At 39.0% G+C, this 18797-nt stretch overlaps 2 protein-coding genes across 4 annotated transcripts in view; one reads left to right on the forward strand and one right to left on the reverse strand.

Moving 5' to 3' along the window:
* The first annotated feature begins 218 nt into the window (after nt 1-218).
* On the forward strand, nt 219-9245 carry ENAM (enamelin). The gene is made up of 2 exons (XM_050791449.1): nt 219-234; nt 4399-9245. Exon 2 carries the CDS (start codon nt 4465-4467, stop codon nt 7234-7236), a length of 2772 nt encoding a protein of 923 aa, XP_050647406.1. The 5' UTR covers nt 219-234; nt 4399-4464; the 3' UTR covers nt 7237-9245.
* Nucleotides 9246-15123: 5878 nt separating this feature from the next.
* Nucleotides 15124-18797, reverse strand: part of JCHAIN (joining chain of multimeric IgA and IgM) — a 31211-nt gene continuing 27537 nt past the window's right edge. For all 3 annotated transcript variants that reach the window (XM_050791442.1, XM_050791441.1, XM_050791443.1), the window contains exons 4-5: nt 16792-16872; nt 15124-16122 (exon numbers count right to left, since the gene is read on the reverse strand). In XM_050791442.1, coding sequence (XP_050647399.1) covers nt 15912-16122; nt 16792-16872 — 292 coding nt within the window. In that variant the 3' untranslated portion in view covers nt 15124-15911. The remainder of the gene's footprint in view (nt 16123-16791; nt 16873-18797) is intronic.

Here is an 18797-nt window from a genome sequence, read left to right on the forward strand (position 1 = left end):
ACTGTTAGATCATAATTCTTAGCAGCTGGACTGTGAGAGCTAATAATTCAAAAGCTAAAAGCTCAGAGTACTAACTGAGCTCGATCACTGACTTGAGCTATTTTTAGACACCCTGAGTCTTACAAATGGCAGCATCGAAAGTGGTTTTCTCCTGTGTTCACTGTGTTTTTCACTTCTCAGAGGTTACCGCCACCAGGTTATGGACGCCCACCAGCCAGCAATGAAGAAGGCGGGGTAAGTACAAGTAAAACTATATTCTCCACTGGAAATTACAGTCTATTCACCACTGCTTTTTTATCCACATCTAATAAAAAAGTTAAAATCCAACACATGAACCTGTAGCTCAAGCTTCCGTGATTTTTTAGAAAATAAAAAAGTGAAACAAATCAAGCTAGCGGTCCAAAGATTGATGCTGGACTCCAGACAGTGATAAAAAGAGAAAAAAAGTAAGAGTTTCTTAGAATGTTATCCTCAAGAGGAAATTAAGTGATATCTAACTTCCTGATTATATTAATACAAATAAATTGAAGCCAAGAAAAGATCAGTTACTACTCAATTTCACTTTTAAGTTATGGATAAACTGAACCCCGCACCCAAGTCTTCTGTCACTCTGTTCAATGGGCCTTTTTACTATACCACACTAGGAGAAGAACCAAATGTATATCACAGAGTGATATACTCTTAATATTCCAGCACTATATCATTTTAGTGATTGTGACATAGCACCCCACCCCCCTGGAACTTACTGTTTTTTCCCTGTATATGTGATATGTCTTCAGTGAACTGTGGTAACTTAATAGCTTTACTGGGGGGTGGGGGACAGACTGTTCTTTTCTTTTTTTTTTTTTTTTTTTTGAGACAGGAGGGACATCACTTGAGCCTGGGGGGTGGAGGTTGCAGTGAGTCATAGCACCACTGCACTCCAGCCTGGGTGACAGAGCGAGACTGTCTCAAACAAAAGAGAGGTTGGCATTACTTGCTCTAAGAGGTCCCTTTCAGCTTTAAGATTATGTATATATACATTTTGTAAGCAAGTCTTTTCATCTCTCACAATCTATTGTTAGCATAGCAGCCAGAGTGACCCTGTGAAAACAATAGTCTAATCTTGTCGCTCCTCTGCTCAGTCCCTGCAATGACTGCCACTTTCTTGTCTTTCTTTCTTTTCTTTTCTTTTTTTTTATTTTTTATTTTTTATTTTTTTTTTGTAAGACAGAGTCTCGCTCTGTCACCCAGGCTGGAGTGCAGTGGCACAATCTCAGTTTACTGCAACCTCCACCTTCTGGGTTCAAGCAATTCAATTCTCATACCTCAGCCTCCCGAGTAGCTGAGATTACAGGTATGTGCCATCACACCTGGCTAATTTTTGTATTTTTGTAAAGATGGGATTTCACCATGTTGACCAGACTGGTATCTGAGGTGATCCAGCCACCTCAGCCTCCCAAAGTGCTGGGATTACAGGCATGAGCCACCGCACCTGGCAGAGATTATTCTTAAAATAACATTGAAGATGACTGTGTCAGTAATGGTATAAGGCGCTTGTTCATAAAATAACATTGAAGATGACTGTGTCAGTAATGGTATAAGGCGCTCTCAAATGTATCATGAAATAACCCCAAATAAAAATGATTCAGGTAACTGTATGCAACCTAGAAACTGGCACTTCAAATTTTCATATGCATAAGATAAGAAAGGAAGCCAAAAGATCCAGGCAGTTACCATAGGCTTTAAGAAGCCTGTATTCAGGCCAGGCACAGGTGGCTCACACCTATAATCCCAGCACTTTGGGAGGCTGAGGCGGGTGGATCACTTGAGGTAAGGAGTTTGAGACCAGCCTGGCCAACATGGTGAAATCTACTAAGAATACAAAAATTAGCCGGGTGTGGTGGTGCTGGCCTGTAATCCCAGCTACTGTGGAGCCTGAGGCAGAAGAATCGCTTGAACCCAGGACGGGGAGGTTGCAATGAGCTAAGATCTCAGCGTTGCACTCCAGCCTGGGCGACAGAGCAAGACTCAGTCTCAAAAAACAAAAAAGTAAAGAAATCTGAATTTAGATAGGCACAATGGCTCACACCATAATCCCAACACTTTGGGAGGTTGAGACAGGAGGATCACTTAAGCCCAGGATTTCAAGACCAGCCTGGGCAACATAGGGAGACTAAAATAAATGTTAGGCAAATATGGTGGCATGCACCTGTGGTCCCAGCTACTCAGGAGGCTGAAGTGGGAGGATCACTTTAGCCTGGGAAGTCAAGGCTGCAGTGAACCCTGATCTTGCCACTGCGATCCAGCCTGGGCGACAAAGAGAAACCCTGTCTCAAAAACTAAGATGTCTGTATTCTACCGCTTGAGGGAACTACCTGATTTCCTGCATGATCTTGTTACTTCCTCACCTGTCTGTCTCATCTCCATCAACAAATGGGGATTAAAATACTTTTTCTTTATATTTCATTTGTTTTAAAAGAAAAATCAAACGATTTAAATGCCACACAAATGTCTAACAAACATACTGACTGACAGAATTCGTGATGATTAAATCATTCATTAAATGAAAATTTATTAAGAGCATTCTCCACTCCTCGGTACTGGAAAACAAGGATGAGAAACATAATGTTTTCATTCCAAATCTTCACATGAGAGAATTAAATGGAAGAATCCCAGGAAAATAGGCAACTGAAATTCAGTGGGATGATTGTGATGACAGAAACCTGTACTGCTGTGGACTCCTAGGAATAGGACCTAATTCTGCCCATGGAAGTCAAGACACAGAAGGTAGAAATCAAACTGAGCTCTGAAGGACGAGTCAAGTTTGCCAGGGGAATAAATGTGTCGGTGGAAGAAGTTTCAATATGAATGAGCTGTGTGCAAAGGCACTGAAACATAAAAAGAATAGAGAACCCAGAGAATTCAGAGTAGTTGCGATTTGCAACTGCATAAAGTGCAAGGGGGAGGAAATGAGGCTGAAAGTAATAGTTATAGCCCAGATTATTATTAAAAAATTATATTATTATATAATATATAACACTTATCAGGCACTAAGTACCCGGCACTGAGCTGTACTCATTTTGTCCCATTTGACCCTCATGACAACCTATGAGGTAGACGTTATTTTATTATCATCCCCATATTACAAATGAATAAACCAAGGTTAACCCACAATCATACTACTAATACTGGTGGAATGGGGATTTTAATGCACATCTGCCTAGAGCCCCACTCTTTAGCAGCATGTTGTACTGCTTTGTATGTTATTCTAAGGGATTTAGAGTTTATTTTGTAAAGGAGAACTTTAAATACAAATTTAAAGAGGAAAGGGGCCAAATTTCCATATACCCACTCTCAGCCTCTACTACTCTGATGGCAATGCAGAAGCAAGATTAAAGGAAAGTAAGACTGCATCCAGAGTAGCCAGTAAGAAAACTATTCTAACAGTTCAGGGGTACTGTGGATTAAGGAAGTGGGAACAAGGATGAAAGCTTAGATTTTATAGGACCTGGTTATTAATAGTCTGGAGTACTAAGAGAGAGCAGAAACTTGAGAAACTGTACAGATAGTGGTGAATGTTGCTCAAATATAGAACATTGGAGGAGGAGATTTGGCAGGAGATGAGCCCAGTTCTGGGTGCATTCAGTTGGAGGTACTCATGAAATCTTTAGTGGAGATGTTTTGCTGCCTCAACCTTGGGTGGGAGTGTTGTGGGTTAGAATTATGCCTTTGGGAGTTGTTAGCATGTATGCCTATTGAAAGCATGGGCTGATGCAATAGGATTCTTCTTCTTTTATTTTTTTTTTTGTTTGTTTGTTTTTGAGACAGAGTCTTGCTCTGTCACCAGGCTGGAATGCAGTGGCACTATCTGGGCTCATTGCAACCTCCACCTCCTGGGTTCAGGCGATTATCCTGCCTCACCCTCCTGAGTAACTGGGACCTCAGGCACGCGCACCACCACAACCTGCTAATTTTTGTATTTTTAGTAGAGATGGGGTTTCACCATGTTGACCAGGATGGTCTCAATCTCTTGACCTCGTGATCCGCCTGCCTCGGCCTTCCAAAGTGCTGGCATTACAGGAGCAATAGAAATCTTAAAAGAGATATGTAAAAAGAAAACAGAAAAATTAGGAAAATGGAAGATGAAATCATTAAAAACAAAACAAAAACCCTCAGATATATAAGACCTAAAAAGAGAAAGCTGACCAGTGGTCAGAAAAAAATACCAGAAGAGAGAACCAGAAAAAGTATGGTCATGGAAACCAAGGAGGAATCAAATTTCAAGAAAGAAAGTAAAGCTAATGATGTTAAAAGAAACATGTGACTGATAAGATTTCCCTGTTATACTAAAAAATTCCAAGCAACACCAGGGTGGAAAACAAAGGGTAATACTGATTTCCATTTTCTTTCCTACAGAATCCTTACTTTGGATATTTTGGATATCATGGCTTTGGGGGTCGCCCTCCTTATTATTCAGAAGAAATGTTTGAACAAGATTTTGAAAAACCCAAAGAAGAAGATCCTCCTAAAGCAGAAAGTCCAGGCACAGAACCCACAGCTAATTCAACAGTTACTGAGACGAATTCTACCCAATCAAATCCTAAAGGGAGTCAGGGTGGAAATGACACCAGCCCCACAGGAAACAGTATCCCAGGACCGAACACTGGGAACAACCCTCCAGCTCAAAATGGGATTGTCCCACTCCCTGCAGTCAACACTTCAGGCCAGGGAGGGCCAGGAAGTCAAATCCCATGGAGACCAAGTCAGCCAAATATTCGTGAAAATCATCTAAATCCTAATATAAGAAATTTTCCTTCAGGAAGACGGTGGTATCCCACTGGTACTGCCATGGGGCACAGACAGAATGGGCCTTTTTACAGAAATCGACAAGTTCAAAGGGGTCCTCAGTGGAACTCCTTCGCTTGGGAAGGTAAACAAGTAGTTCGTCCAGGAAATCCAGTTTATCACAAAGTTTACCCTTCTATTTCAAGAGGCAATTATCCCAATTATGCAGGAAATCCAGCAAATCTCAGAAGAAAGCCTCAGGGGCCAAATAAACACCCTATGGGAACTAATGTTGCCCCAGTTGGTCCCAAACATGGCCCTGTTGTTCACAATGAAAAAATCCAAAATCCAAGGGAGAAGCACCTGGGTCCAAAAGAACAAATAATAGTTCCTACAAAGAATCCAACCAGCCCCGGGAGAAACTCTCAACAGTATGAAGTTAATAAATCAAATTATAAACTGCCTCACTCTGAGGGTTATACACCAGTCCCAAATTTTAATTCTGTTGATCAACATGAAAACTCCTATTACCCAAGGGAAGATTCCAGAAAAGTACCAAATTCTGATGGACAAACCCAAAGCCAGATTTTGCCCAAAGGGATGGTTTTAGTGCCAAGAAGGATCCCATATGAATCAGAAACTAATCAGCCAGAATTAAAGCACAGTGCATATCAGCCTGCTGTACACCCTGAGGAAATCCCTTCTGCAAAAGAACATTTTCCTGCTGGAAGAAATACTTGGGACCACCAAGAAATCTCTCCACCTTTTAAGGAACATCCTGGGAGGCAAGAAGAACATTTACCCCATCCTTCCCATGGTTCTAGAGGAAGGGTTTTCTACCCTGAATATAACCCCTATGATCCCAGGGAAAACTCACCATACCGTAGAAGCAATACATGGGATGAGAGAGATGATTCTCCCAATACTATGGGGCAAAAAGAAAGTTCACTCTACCCCATAAATACCCCAGACCACAAGGAGACAGTCCCTTATAATGAAGAAGACCCAATTGATCCAACTGGAGATGAAGTCTTTCCTGGACAAAATAGATGGGGTGAAGAGTTGAGCTTCAAAGGGGGCCCAACAGTTAGGCACTATGAAGGTGAACAATATACCTCAAATCAGCCAAAGGAATATCCTCCCTATTCTTTAGACAATCCATCAAAACCAAGGGAGGATTTTTATTATAGTGAATTCTACCCATGGAACCCGGATGAGAATTTTCCATCATATAATACAGCTCCTACTATGTCACCACCTACAGAGAGCAGGGGTTACTATGTTAATAATGCCGTTAGACCAGAAGAAAGCAATCTATTTCCTTCATGGAATTCCTGGGACCACAGGATACAAGCCCACGGTCAGAAAGAAAGAAGGCCATATTTTAACAGAAATATCTGGGATCAGGCAACACATTTACAAAAAGCCCCAGCTAGGCCACCAGACCAGAAAGGTAACCAGCCCTATTCCAGTAACACTCCAGTTGGGCTTCAGAAAAATCCAATGTGGCATGAAGGTGAGGATTTGAACTATGGCATGCAAATGACTAGGATGAATTCTCCAGAGAGAGAACATTCATCTTTCCCTGACTTCATCCCACAAAGTTACCCATCAGGTCAAAAAGAGGCACATTTATTTCACCTAAGCCAGAGAGGCTCTTGCTGTACTGGTAGCTCCACAGGACCCAAGGACAATCCACTAGCTCTACAAGACTACACTCCATCCTATGGTCTTGCACCTGGGGAGAACCAAGACACCAGTCCTCTGTATACAGAAGGTAGTCATAGCAAGCACACAAGACATATCATCTCCCCAACAAGCACCCTACCAGGCCAAAGAAACAGCTCAGAGAAGATGGAAAATGAAAACCCTTTTAGAGATGATGTGTCCACTCTGAGGAGGAACACACCATGTTCTATAAATAATCAACTGGGCCAAAAGGGAATTATGCCATTTCCTGAAGTCGGTTCCCTTCAAGCAAAGAATACACCTTGTCTCAAAAATGATCTTGGAGGAGATGGGAACAACATTCTGGAACAAATTTTTGAAGACAACCAGCTCAATGAAAGAACTGTTGACCTTACTCCTGAGCAGCTTGTTATTGGTACACCTGATGAAGGCTCCAATCCAGAAGGCATCCAAAGTCAAGTCCAAGAAAATGAGAGTGAGAGACAGCAACAAAGACCATCTAACATCCTGCATTTGCCATGCTTTGGCTCCAAATTAGCAAAGCATCACTCTTCCAGCACTGGAACTCCATCTAGCAATGGAAGGCAAAGCCCATTTGATGGGGATTCAATTATGCCTACTGAAAATCCTAACACATTGGTTGAGTTAGCTACTGGGGAACAATTTAAGAGTACAAATGCAGACCCACTTGATGCAGGTGAACGCAGTCCATTTGAATTCCTTCAAAGAGGGACCAATGCAGAGGACCAGGTACAAGACTGCTTACTACTTCAGGCCTAAGGGTTATCTCAACCAAGCATTCTTGGGGGGAAGAGAAATCACTGACATTCTATACCAATGGTTCCCAAAATTTTTTCCCCAAGACTTAATTAAGTATCTGACTGTCTTGGTGATCCTTAAGTTTTCTCCCCTCTCAGCAATAGGAGTAGCAATCCAGGTGGAGCTAGGAGTAGCAACCCAGGTGGAGCTGAGATTGGGCCTCTGGGGATCACCAGATTTAGCACTTTCACAAATTAGTGCAGACCTTAAAAAAGCAAGAAGGTCATGACCATCCCTGCCTTGAAACTTGGAAGTTACTTGTCTGAGTTAGTTTCCTTTTGCCTGATGACTTCTCTTTTTGCTCTCAAAGTTCCATTCTTGCAAAATTGGTTTTTCAAGACTGAAAGGCAGATTAACTTTCCATTCTACACATGGAGATCCACAAATCAGTATAGTCCTAATGCACTGTACATTTTTTTCTTGTGTTGATCTTGTCAGGTTTTTTCCTACTCAATATTCTCTTCAAGCATTTTTTTCTTCCACTGCCACTCTCTTTACCTTTATCATTTCCTTTTCTTAGCTTTCTTCCTTCTTTTCTCTCTCCCTCAAACTTTCTGTATTTAGCTTTCTATTCCTCATCTTTTTCTCTCTATGTATCACTTCTTACATATTAAGCTCGCTATTTTAACCATTACTAGTCTTTTCTTTATGTCTACCTCCTCCATTATGTCTTCCTCTCTTCCCACCTATCTGTTTTGTCTCCCAATGTACCATTTGTCAACTAATCCCTCTCCTCTCTGACTCCTTTCTTCCCTTCAGTTTATCTTTTTCCCTGCTACACCATTTTCATCTTGACCGCATGTCACTCTCTTCCTTTTTGTATCCACTCTCTAAATCGTACCCTAATTTTTTATTGACCCAGCTTAACCATCATTATAGAATTTATTTTGGAAATGGTAGACACTGATAGCTACTTTTTTTTAGTTATCTTAGGGTCTCTACCAAGTAGACACAGTTCAGTTAGAGAGACGTATTTAAGGAGAAGGGAAGATAGGATACCCAGGACTAGCAGCCTAGGGAAAAGGCTTAGGAAGGTGGAGAATGAGGAACTGAAGAAACTGCCGCTCTGAGACTGCACATCCAGGAAAAAGGACTAGGACTTGCCATACACCACCAAGTTATAATCCGCAGGATCTGTAGAAGACATTTTGGGAAACACTCTCTTAAATAAAAACTCAATGTTTAGTTGTGTTTTGTTTTGTTTTGTTTTGTTTTGTTTTACTAGTTCAACATAAGTGATTCTACCAGTATGTGCTACTACTAAACATTCTTCAAGTCCATGCAGAATTATTTACAGACACTCTTTCTTGGTATCTTGAATAAATTGTGTAAATTATTTTGAAAACTGGATATTTCTATATACCTTGCTTATAATACATCAGTGATTATTATTCTTATTAATAACATGTTGGCCTATTATCTGGATATCCCTTGCCTAGAGCAGGAAACATTCTCAGAATTGCCTAAAAGCATACCTTATAACTTTAAGAGATTTCTTGGGATAAATGTTCAGGGGCAGACTTCATAAGAAGATCTCAAACATTTGGGGAAATACAATGTTGAAAACTTCCTGAGAAAAGGAATCTTGCCCTTGAAGCTTCTAAAGCACCTAGCACAGTGTCTTGAACATAGAAGGTACCCAATAAATATATATCGATTGATTTTTTAATGACTTTCAAAACTCCCATGAAAACACCATAGTCTGCTTTTCCTGAAAGGCGACCATCTGGGATGCTGAATGAGCCACCACTCTGTAGCTTTATATATTCAGCAACATTTCCATCATAGAATTTCAGTGTAAGAAGGGACCTTAGAGGTAGATTATCCAGGCCATCCCCTAGTGCTTACATTCCCCTCCCCCTGGCCAGTTTTATATTTTAACCACACATTGAAAAATTCATTAACTTATTCTGTATAAAACTGTCTTTTAAGAATTATCCTTTCAAAATAAAAATGTTATTGTTTCACTAGTTTATTTTTCCAAATGATTTTTTTGAAATCTCAATATGAGTACTTTCATTACAAGATACTCACTTCATATTTCACCAAAATGTATGGGTTCACATAATTGTTTTGGCAGATATGTTGACATATCTGAATTTATGAGACGCTGCTGCTTAAACTGCCATTGAGATCGCTGCAATGTAAAATGTAAAAAGTATAGTATGACCCTTCCAAGCTGTCTTGAGCATAGGTAAATCTTTTTTCTAAAAAAGTATAGTGTGACCAAAAGAAAACATATTTTGAATTTGAAAACACACCGTAAAAAGAAGGGAAAATGTCTCTCCAGAAAATAACTGTTTTCTTTTTTTTTCTTTTTCTTTTTTTTTTTTTTTTTTTTTTTTTTGTGAGATGGAGTCTTGCTCTGTTGCCCAGGCTGGAGTGCAGTGGCATGATCTCGGCTCACTGCAAACTCTGCCTCCCGAGTTGAAACAATTCTCGTGCCTCAGCCTCCTGAGTAGCTGAGATTACAAATGTGTGCCACCAGGCGTGGCTAAGTTTTGTATTTTTAATAGAGACAGGGTTTCACCATGTTGGTCAGGCTGGTCTCAAACCCCTGACCTCAAGTGATCCGTCCACCTTGGCCTCCCAAAGTTCTGGGATTATAGGCATGAGCCACTGTGCTCAGCCCAGAAAACTCTTGATGTCATCAGCACAGGTATGCATTTGCAAGCCTGGATACCAGATATGAGTTCCTTACAACCCAGCTTCCCTGAAGGCTCACAGTACATGATCTTTAATATTTATTTATTTATTTATTTATTTATTTATTTATTTGAGACAGTTGTGCTCTGTTGCCCAGGCTGGAGTGCAGTGATGCGATCTTAGCTCACTGCAACTTTCGCCTCCCGGGTTCAAGTGATTCTCATGCCTCAACCTCCTGAGTAGCTGGGATTACAGACAAGGGACACTACACCCAGCTAATTTTTGTATTTTTAGTAGAGCAGGGGTTTTGTCATGTGGGCCAGGTTGTTCTCGAATTCCTGGCCTCAAGTGATCCACACACCTCAGCCTCTGCATGTGCTGGGATTACAGGTGTAAGCCACCACACCCAGCCGATCTTTCATATTTAATCACAAATGTGTCTTATACTGTGTGCTAATTTTTTCCTGTGTTAGTTTTGCCTATAGAAGAAATAGGAAAATTGAAAAAGTGAGACCTAGTTCTTATTCTTCTTATGTGGCCCTCATAGCACTGTGCTGAGTACAGAGTAGATTCTAAGTAAATACCACTCTCTTTATCTTATGCAAATGAATAAAAATATAGAATTTCACCAAAATTAGTATTAATGTATTAATATTAAAAGTTTAATAATGATTAACACTTTTCTAATTATAAAATATACAGTCTTTGTAGAATATTTGGAACATTCTATACTAAAATGTAAAAGGAAACAAAAAAATAACATTTTGGCCTATTTCCCTCAAGTCTTTTCCCATGTATGTGTAGGGAATTTTCTTTTTTTTTTTTTTTCTTTTTTGAGAGGGAATCTCGCTCTGTCACCCAGGCTGGAGTGCAGTGGCAAGATCTTGGCTCACTGCAAGCTCCGCCTCCCAGGTTCTGGCCATTCTTCTGCCTCAGCCTCCAAAGTAGCTGGGACTACAGGCATCCGCCACCACATCTGGCTAATTTTTTGTATTTTTAGTAGAGATAGGGTTTCACTGTGTTAGCCAGGATGTTCTCGATCTCCTGACCTTGTGATCCGCCCGCCTCGGCCTCCCAAAGTGCTGGGATTACAGGCATGAACCACCGCGCCCGGCCGGGAATTTTCTTAAAGTCACTCCTTTATGCAAAATCCTACATTTTCCTCTTCCCATTGTATATCAATTTCCATAAATTTTAAAAAACATGATATTTCACTTCAGTTGTCTGTAAAATATTTTGAAGTATCCCTATATTACCAATCCCTTGATGATGGACTTAAAGTTTCCTATGAATTTTCACTATTATAAATCATATTATAATAGATATCTTGATCTCTCTTTGTCCGTATTTCTGGTTATTTCCTCAGAAGTGGAATTACCGAGGAAAGACGGTTTGAAGGATGTTTAGACAGGATAACATACTGACTGAGAGCTTTGGCTTTGGAGTCTGACAGCCTTGAAGCTAATCATCAGTTCTCCAGATACCTGAAAAACATTAGGCAGGTTACTTCATCACCCTCACAGCTCAGTTTTACCATTTGTAAAGTGAAGACAGTACTTACTTCACGGAGTGTTAGGAGAATTCAATGAAACAATGCGTGTTAAAACTGTATATTCATTGTATTTTGTAACTCAACCACTAGATGGAAGTGGAGATTTATGATTATAAAGTAGTGGCTCTCCTGCAATTCCCAGCCTCAGTAGCACCTGGGGAATTTATGCGACCTGCAATGTCTCCAGCTGCATCTCTGAGCTACTTAATCAGTATTTCTGAGGTGGGGCTCAGCAATCTACTTTCATGAGTCCTCCAGGTAATTCTCATATACACTAAAGTTTGAAAATCACTGATCCTGCCGGGCACAGTGGCTCACACCTGTAATCCCAGCACTTTGGGAGGCCGAGGTGGGGGCAGATCACTTGAGGTCGGGAGTTTGAGACCAGCCTGACCAACATGGAGAAACCCCGTCTTCTACTAAAAATACAAAAAATTAGCCAGGCGTTGTGGCACATGCCTGTAATCCCAGCTACTTGGGAGGCTGAGGCAGGAGAATCACTTGAACCCAGGAGGCAGAGGTTGCGGCGAGCCAAGATCGTGCCATTGCACTTCAGCCTGGGCAACAAGAGCAAAACTCCGTCTGAAAAAAAAAAAAAAAAAAACAGAAAATCACTGATCCAATATATATTCACATATATTTACATTCTTTTCTTATTTGTTGCTTAGGCAGGGAGCAGAGTCAAAGAAAATTAACACATAATAACTGTAATTTATGGATTGTTGCTAATTGGTACCACAGTGGTAATAAGTGATATACACAGCATGCATCCTTATTTTTACAAAAATCTATGTAGTTATTTTTGCTCCCATTTTTCAAATGAGAAAGCAATCTTTGAATTAACTTGCCCAATGTTACTTAGAGTATGTATTTCAATATAGACCATGGATTTATTCACTAGACTATACTGCTACCCCAAAGCCAAGACCTGGAAATCCCATTAAAGGACTTTACTCTTATTGCTAATTAATATAATTTTAATCTGGCTGGTGCTGAGTGTGCTTACCTGAGCAAATGGCTAACTTGTCAAGAACTATGCAGAAGAAAAACATTTCTTACCAATTGTACCTATTTATGCCTGTCTTTTTTAAATGTCATCCATTTAATTCAAATTAAAAAGTGGGGGCAAAAAGTACAAAAATTATAATAGACTTATGGCAGGTCAATGAATTGGTCACATTAACCTCAAAATATCTCATGAGGTTTAAGAAAATGTTACAGTGAACATGATTCTCTAAGAACCTCAACTGATATTTGTTAAGACTATTGCAGAGTGATTCAGACTTTTCATTGCCATTTACTAGATAAATGAACCACTCAAATGGCTAATTATCCACTTAGTTGGTTTTCTCATTTATAATATGAAATACCCAAAAAGTTATTGTAAGGATAAAATGAGATGACATAGATAAATCATTTGGTACTTGAAGAATGCTGTCATTATTATCATCACTAAATCAGATAGGTCATAATTAGTATTGTGTTAATTTGGACCCTGCGGAATTGCAAGATGAGATTAGTGGGTGCAAGAGATTTATTAGGAAAACATCTGTGAGGGAAAATGGGAAGGGAGCTGAAGAAGGCTGAGTCATCGGATCCTGATGCAGGTCTTACCCATGTGGAGCAAAGAGGATAGGAAGGATGACTGGACAGATAATGTCTGGAGGTGCAGTGCTAAGAAATTTTCAGCTAAGATAATGAGCCCCCAAGTCAGTGCCCCATCAGAAGAGTCCTGTGTCTCCCAGGAACTGACCTGTCTTAGTGTCCCTTGCACACACACAGTGGATCTCAGAACTATAAGTCAATTACATTCCTTGCAGAGAACTGAGAGGCTCCTTTCATGGCCACCACATCTTACACTGATTCCTTAGTGTGTCCCTCTAAATGTTCCACTAATACCAGCAAATGTTTGAATACAACTTTAAAAAAAGGTTTTAATGTATCCTCAATAACTCTCATTTAAGAGTCACCAGCTACTCTGGATTTATATTGAATCAGTTAATATTTATAAAGCACTTACATTGGTACCTAGCACATAGTAAGTACTAAATTGTTACTAATATGGTAGTATCAGAGTTTAACTGAACTTCTGAAAGAAGGAAGACTTGTGGGACTACAAATTGCAGTCTTCTTCCAGCTAGCATTTAATGAGGTAATAATGCTGGAATAGGGGTCTCTCCTATAAGGATCTGCAATGTGGATCTACAATACTTTTTCTACTGAGTACACCGAGAAACTAAGGCAAAGATGAGGAGAAAGTAAGGGGTCTCTTCAGAAGCAATCTCCCATGAATTATCATAGCTCTTTGGAAGCTATTTCTTTGCCTTCAGCAGGCTCTGTCAAATAATAATTCTTTTTTTTTTTTTTTTTTTTTTTTTTTTTTTTTTTGAGGCAGAGTTTCGCTCTGTCTCCCAGGCTGGAGTGCAGTGGCCGGATCTCAGCTCACTGCAAGCTCCGCCTCCCGGGTTTACGCCATTCTCCTGCCTCAGCCTCCCGAGTAGCTGGGACTACAGGCGCCCGCCACCTCGCCCGGCTAGTTTTTTTTGTATTTTTTAGTAGAGACGGGGTTTCACCATGTTAGCCAGGATGGTCTCGATCTCCTGACCTCGTGATCCGCCCGTCTCGGCCTCCCAAAGCTGGGATTACAGGCTTAAGCCACCGCGCCCGGCCAAATAATAATTCTTTATGTGTATGTCTTATCTCTTCACCTAAGCTATACTCATGTTCATTCATTCAACAAATATCTATTGAGTACCTCCATGTGCCAGACACTGTTCTAGATGATGAGGACACATCAATGGGCAAAAGCGTATGCCTTTGTGGAGATTACACTCTATTGAGGGGAGACAGACCATAAACATGACACATAACTAAATTACATAGTCTGCTAGAGGGAGATAAGTACACGGGGGGAAGTAGACTAAGATAAAGAAATCGGGTTTGAAATATTTAAAAAGTAGTCAGGGTGGGTGTCACAGAGAAGATGACACCTAAGCGCGGTTCTGGGGAGTGAGCAGTGATAGTGACTTTCTCGAGGGCGCTTACCATAACTTCACCACCACAGACCAATCCTGTGCATTTGGTTAATATTTAATTAATGTTTACTGACTAAATGAAATTCAAAGACTTGGCTAAAACCACACTCAAGATTAAAGATCAGTCAAGAATGGATGTATCTTTAATACACCAAAACTGGGGTTTCACCAGAGTGTCCTATGCATATCCCTAAAGAAACACTGAATAATCGGTGGAAGTCACTAAAAATGACTATTACCATTTTTTTAAAAGAAGGAAACAGAACAATTCCTTTTCAAGAAACCAACTCTTACTAATCATTCTCCCACTGTTTAAAATCCGAGTTAGCATTTACTTTCCATAGTACCCTTAAATATATATGTCAATTGGCCTTGGCTTTCTGCCATAAAGAAGTTTTATGTACCATGATAAACATGGTATTTATCAGGAGGGATTTTTGCCCTTTTATTTAATTATGGGTATAAAATGGCAAAGCCACCTCAAATATGTACATGTATGAGTTCTGTAATTAATGCATCGTTACATCATACTTACAAACCATTCATCAATAGCAAGTTAACTTACATAAAGTTAACATGAGCAAAATTTGTCCAACAAATTATTTCACACAGGTATATGCTTATGAATCTATTTAATTGCTCAGACTGTGCTAGAGAATACGTACCAAGAAATACATATATTTCACAAGGTTCAGTTACAAAATGGATGGTTTCAAACGGGAATTTCTTACACTAACCTGATTATGAAAAAAAGAAGTCTGTATCATCTGCTTCCAAGTCTATTATGTCCAAATATATTTTTAATTATGCATTTATTTAGCTAGTTTTATAAATATTAGAGATTTCATCTTAAATTATTTTTGTAAATAGTTCTAGAACATGTTTTCCGATTATTTTCCTAATGAAGACATATATTTGACCTATGTTTATACATATGTATTCTCTACACAGTAAAACTTGTTTTAAAGAGAATAGTAAAGAAAATGCAGAAGCTCTGACTCTCCAAGACAAAGGCAAAAAAAAAAGAAGGGGGGGGAAATGTGAGGAACATTTTATTACACCTCCTGATTTTTACTCCTTGAGTTTTATTTTCTCCCCTTGTTTATTTGTTTAATGCTAGAAACTGTATTCCTAAGGAAGCATACCTCTTTCAGGTGAGCATGATAATTGGCAGATTTTGATACTTAGAGTGTGAATATATAATTAAGAAGTGATTACCTAATAAAGATAACAATGTGACTATTTTAATTATTTTGGTGGCAAGGAGTTGGTTTTACATCATCCAAAAAAAAAAAAAAAAAAAACCCTGGTTTCAAATTCATTGGTAATCAATATGCTAACTTTCTGAATCAAAATGGAGAGCCTCTCAAGAAAAAGAGCTATGCAGTCAGCAATGACTTAAATTAGTCAGGATAGCAGGAATCTGGGGTTAAGGCTGTTTGCACCATTTTGGTCTCACCACCATATGTGAGTGGGACCACAGCTGTGTAGCACTTGTTTCTGTCATAAGTGTAGCAGGTCTCTGTAGCACTGTCTTCATCACAGATATTGCTCTGGGTAGCAGTAACTATCTGATTATCCAGCTCCACTTCTGTAGGATCACATTTTTTACAGCTGAAAAGCAAACACATGCATTAGACAATCCCCTCAAATGCTGTCTCAAAATGCGACTACACATTTCAATCCAAAATCAATTAGTTCTTGCAGCTCTGACGTGACAGCAAAGGACGACTCCTTTCAGACATAAGAAGCTCTACAATACAGAAGAGCTTATGGGATTTTCCAATCTTTAATGTATATTAGTTGAAAATAAGCAATATGATTAATGATGTGATAATACGATTATTTTATCTATACCATACAGCAATTTCTACTGTGTTAGGCTTATTCCCAACTGTATACCTGTTTAAACAAGTTATTTATAGCAACAAGAAAGGGAGAATTTTTTTAAAAAAATTGATGTTGGAGTCTGTCATTTCCAAAGAAACACCTGCCTGTTCATAAGATCAAATCTACTTACTGAACTATTAAGAGAAATTGGCCTTTCTATGAATGCCAATAATTTTTTCTTTAGAAAAAATGTATAGATAAATTTTATCTGTGACAAAGTTTTATGAATTTATGATACCTAATAATTAACATAGGAATTAATGTATTCAAAAGTTCAGATTATATTTGTAAATGTTTATATTCCAACATATTTTGAAAAACATTCTTACACGGAAAAAATTAAAAGCTATTAACTTCCACATCTATGTTACTATGGAAAAAAATATATCTTACAGGTCAGACAAATGGTACACAAATTTGGTTCTCAATGGTGAGGTGGGATCAGAGATATTCTCCCTGTTGTTCAGAGGAACACTAAAAGAAAATAAAGAAAACAAAGTTAAAACAATTAAATACAGATATTGTTGTTTTTGGTAATAGGTATACTGCCACTATTTCATCAGAACAGTACTTATCATTGTATTTAGCACTCTATAAGCACTCTAGAGTAATACCATTACTCAGATTTTTATAGTAACTTGCTATGTTTTAAATATGTCTCATTCAAAATAAACCTCACAGCAACTCCGCTGTCAACTATCTTTGCTGACTTGGCAAATTTTTGCTTTTCCTTTAAAACTCAACTCAGGTTTTACCTTTGTAATAATTATATTGATGTTATCCTCACCCTTCAACAAACTTCTTCCTCTGCAGTCTCATTAATGCTCATATATATTTATTATATTGAATACCATATCATAGTTGATTGTCTACAGAGTGGTTGCTTCCCTGGGCTATGTAAGTTCCTTGAAGTAAAAACATTTATGTATTCCCAGTGCCTAGCTAGGTATGTGGCATATGGAATATGTTCAATATTTGTGAAATGGACAGACAGATATTATTATCCAGATTTTAGAGGAGAGGAAGTCATAAATAGGAGAGGTTAGTGGTCCACCCAAGTTCACACAAAAATTAAGTAGCAAAGCTGGAACTTTTTCATTGTGATGTCCTATGAAAAATTAGATAATGATTGTCAACGAGTTCAGGTGATTTCATTAACTTTAAAATTTTTTTCATCTAAGTCATCATTCCTTCTCATATGCCCCTCCCTACCAAAAGGAACAACGAAAAACTTGTGTTTCCTAACTCAGTATTTAGCAATACCATCCAAGCCAGAAACCTGGTTATCATACCTGAATCCTCCCCCGTCACATATCTACTCAATCTCACAGTCCGGTTGATTCTAATTATTTTCATGTGTGAAATCCATCCACTTGCCTCTCTTCTCATTATTACTGCCTTAATTCAGGACACCACTATCCTCTCCTAGATTATAACAATGTCTTCCTTTTGTCTTGACCCCTTCAAAGCACTGGTCACATTATAGCCAAACGTCCTTTCTAAAATGCAAGCTTAATTTCCTTCTCTGCTTAAAACCTCTAGCGTCTCTCCACAGATAACAGGGTATCCTCAAAATAGCATAGAAGGCACATCCTAATATGCCCCTAACTCTCCAGCTTCATCTCTCACAATGTCACGCTCCACAATGCATGCCAGCTGTAAACAATCACTTGCAATTCCACAAACGTGCCATGCTTTTCTCATCTCCCATCTTAACAATAACAGTTCTAACACATAATACTGGTTACAGTGTGCCTGGTACTATGCTACGCATATTACGTGATGATCTCATATAATCCTTACAGCAATCCTGTTTCCTTTTCCTGGAATGACCTGCCCCACCTATTAATTCTCTCACTCCCCACACACATTTAGCCAGCAAACTCCTATTGAGCTGACAGCCATCATCCATCCCACCACTTATTCCAAACACCCTTTCCTGCCTCCCACTGCCACCCTTCTCCTCTCCCTGAGGATTGGACTGGGTACCCCTCCTCAGTGCTCCTATAACAACCCATGCCCGTTCCTATCATAGCACTTACAATACAGAATTGTAATTGCCTTTTTAATTGTTTAAGGTTTCCTGTTAGACTATAAATTCTCTTAAGAAATGGACTGTATTTTAAATAAACTGTTTTATCCCCACCGCCAACCCTTAATATTTGGCAGTTACTAAATAAACATTTGTTGAATGAATGAATGAATCTATTCTTAACAAGACTGTAAAGACTCTAGTAATACCAGAAAAAGCTTTAAATAATGAGAAAGACAAGGTAATAAACATTTTTGAGAGGCTACTATAAGCCAAATGCTGTTCTTTTATGAATTATTGTATTTAATCCTCACAATCCTATAAAGTATATGTGTATATATTCACACATACATACATAATTATCCCT

The sequence above is a fragment of the Macaca thibetana genome, chromosome 5, assembly GCF_024542745.1.
Source record: "Macaca thibetana thibetana isolate TM-01 chromosome 5, ASM2454274v1, whole genome shotgun sequence".
NCBI classification, from domain to species: Eukaryota; Metazoa; Chordata; class Mammalia; order Primates; family Cercopithecidae; genus Macaca; species Macaca thibetana.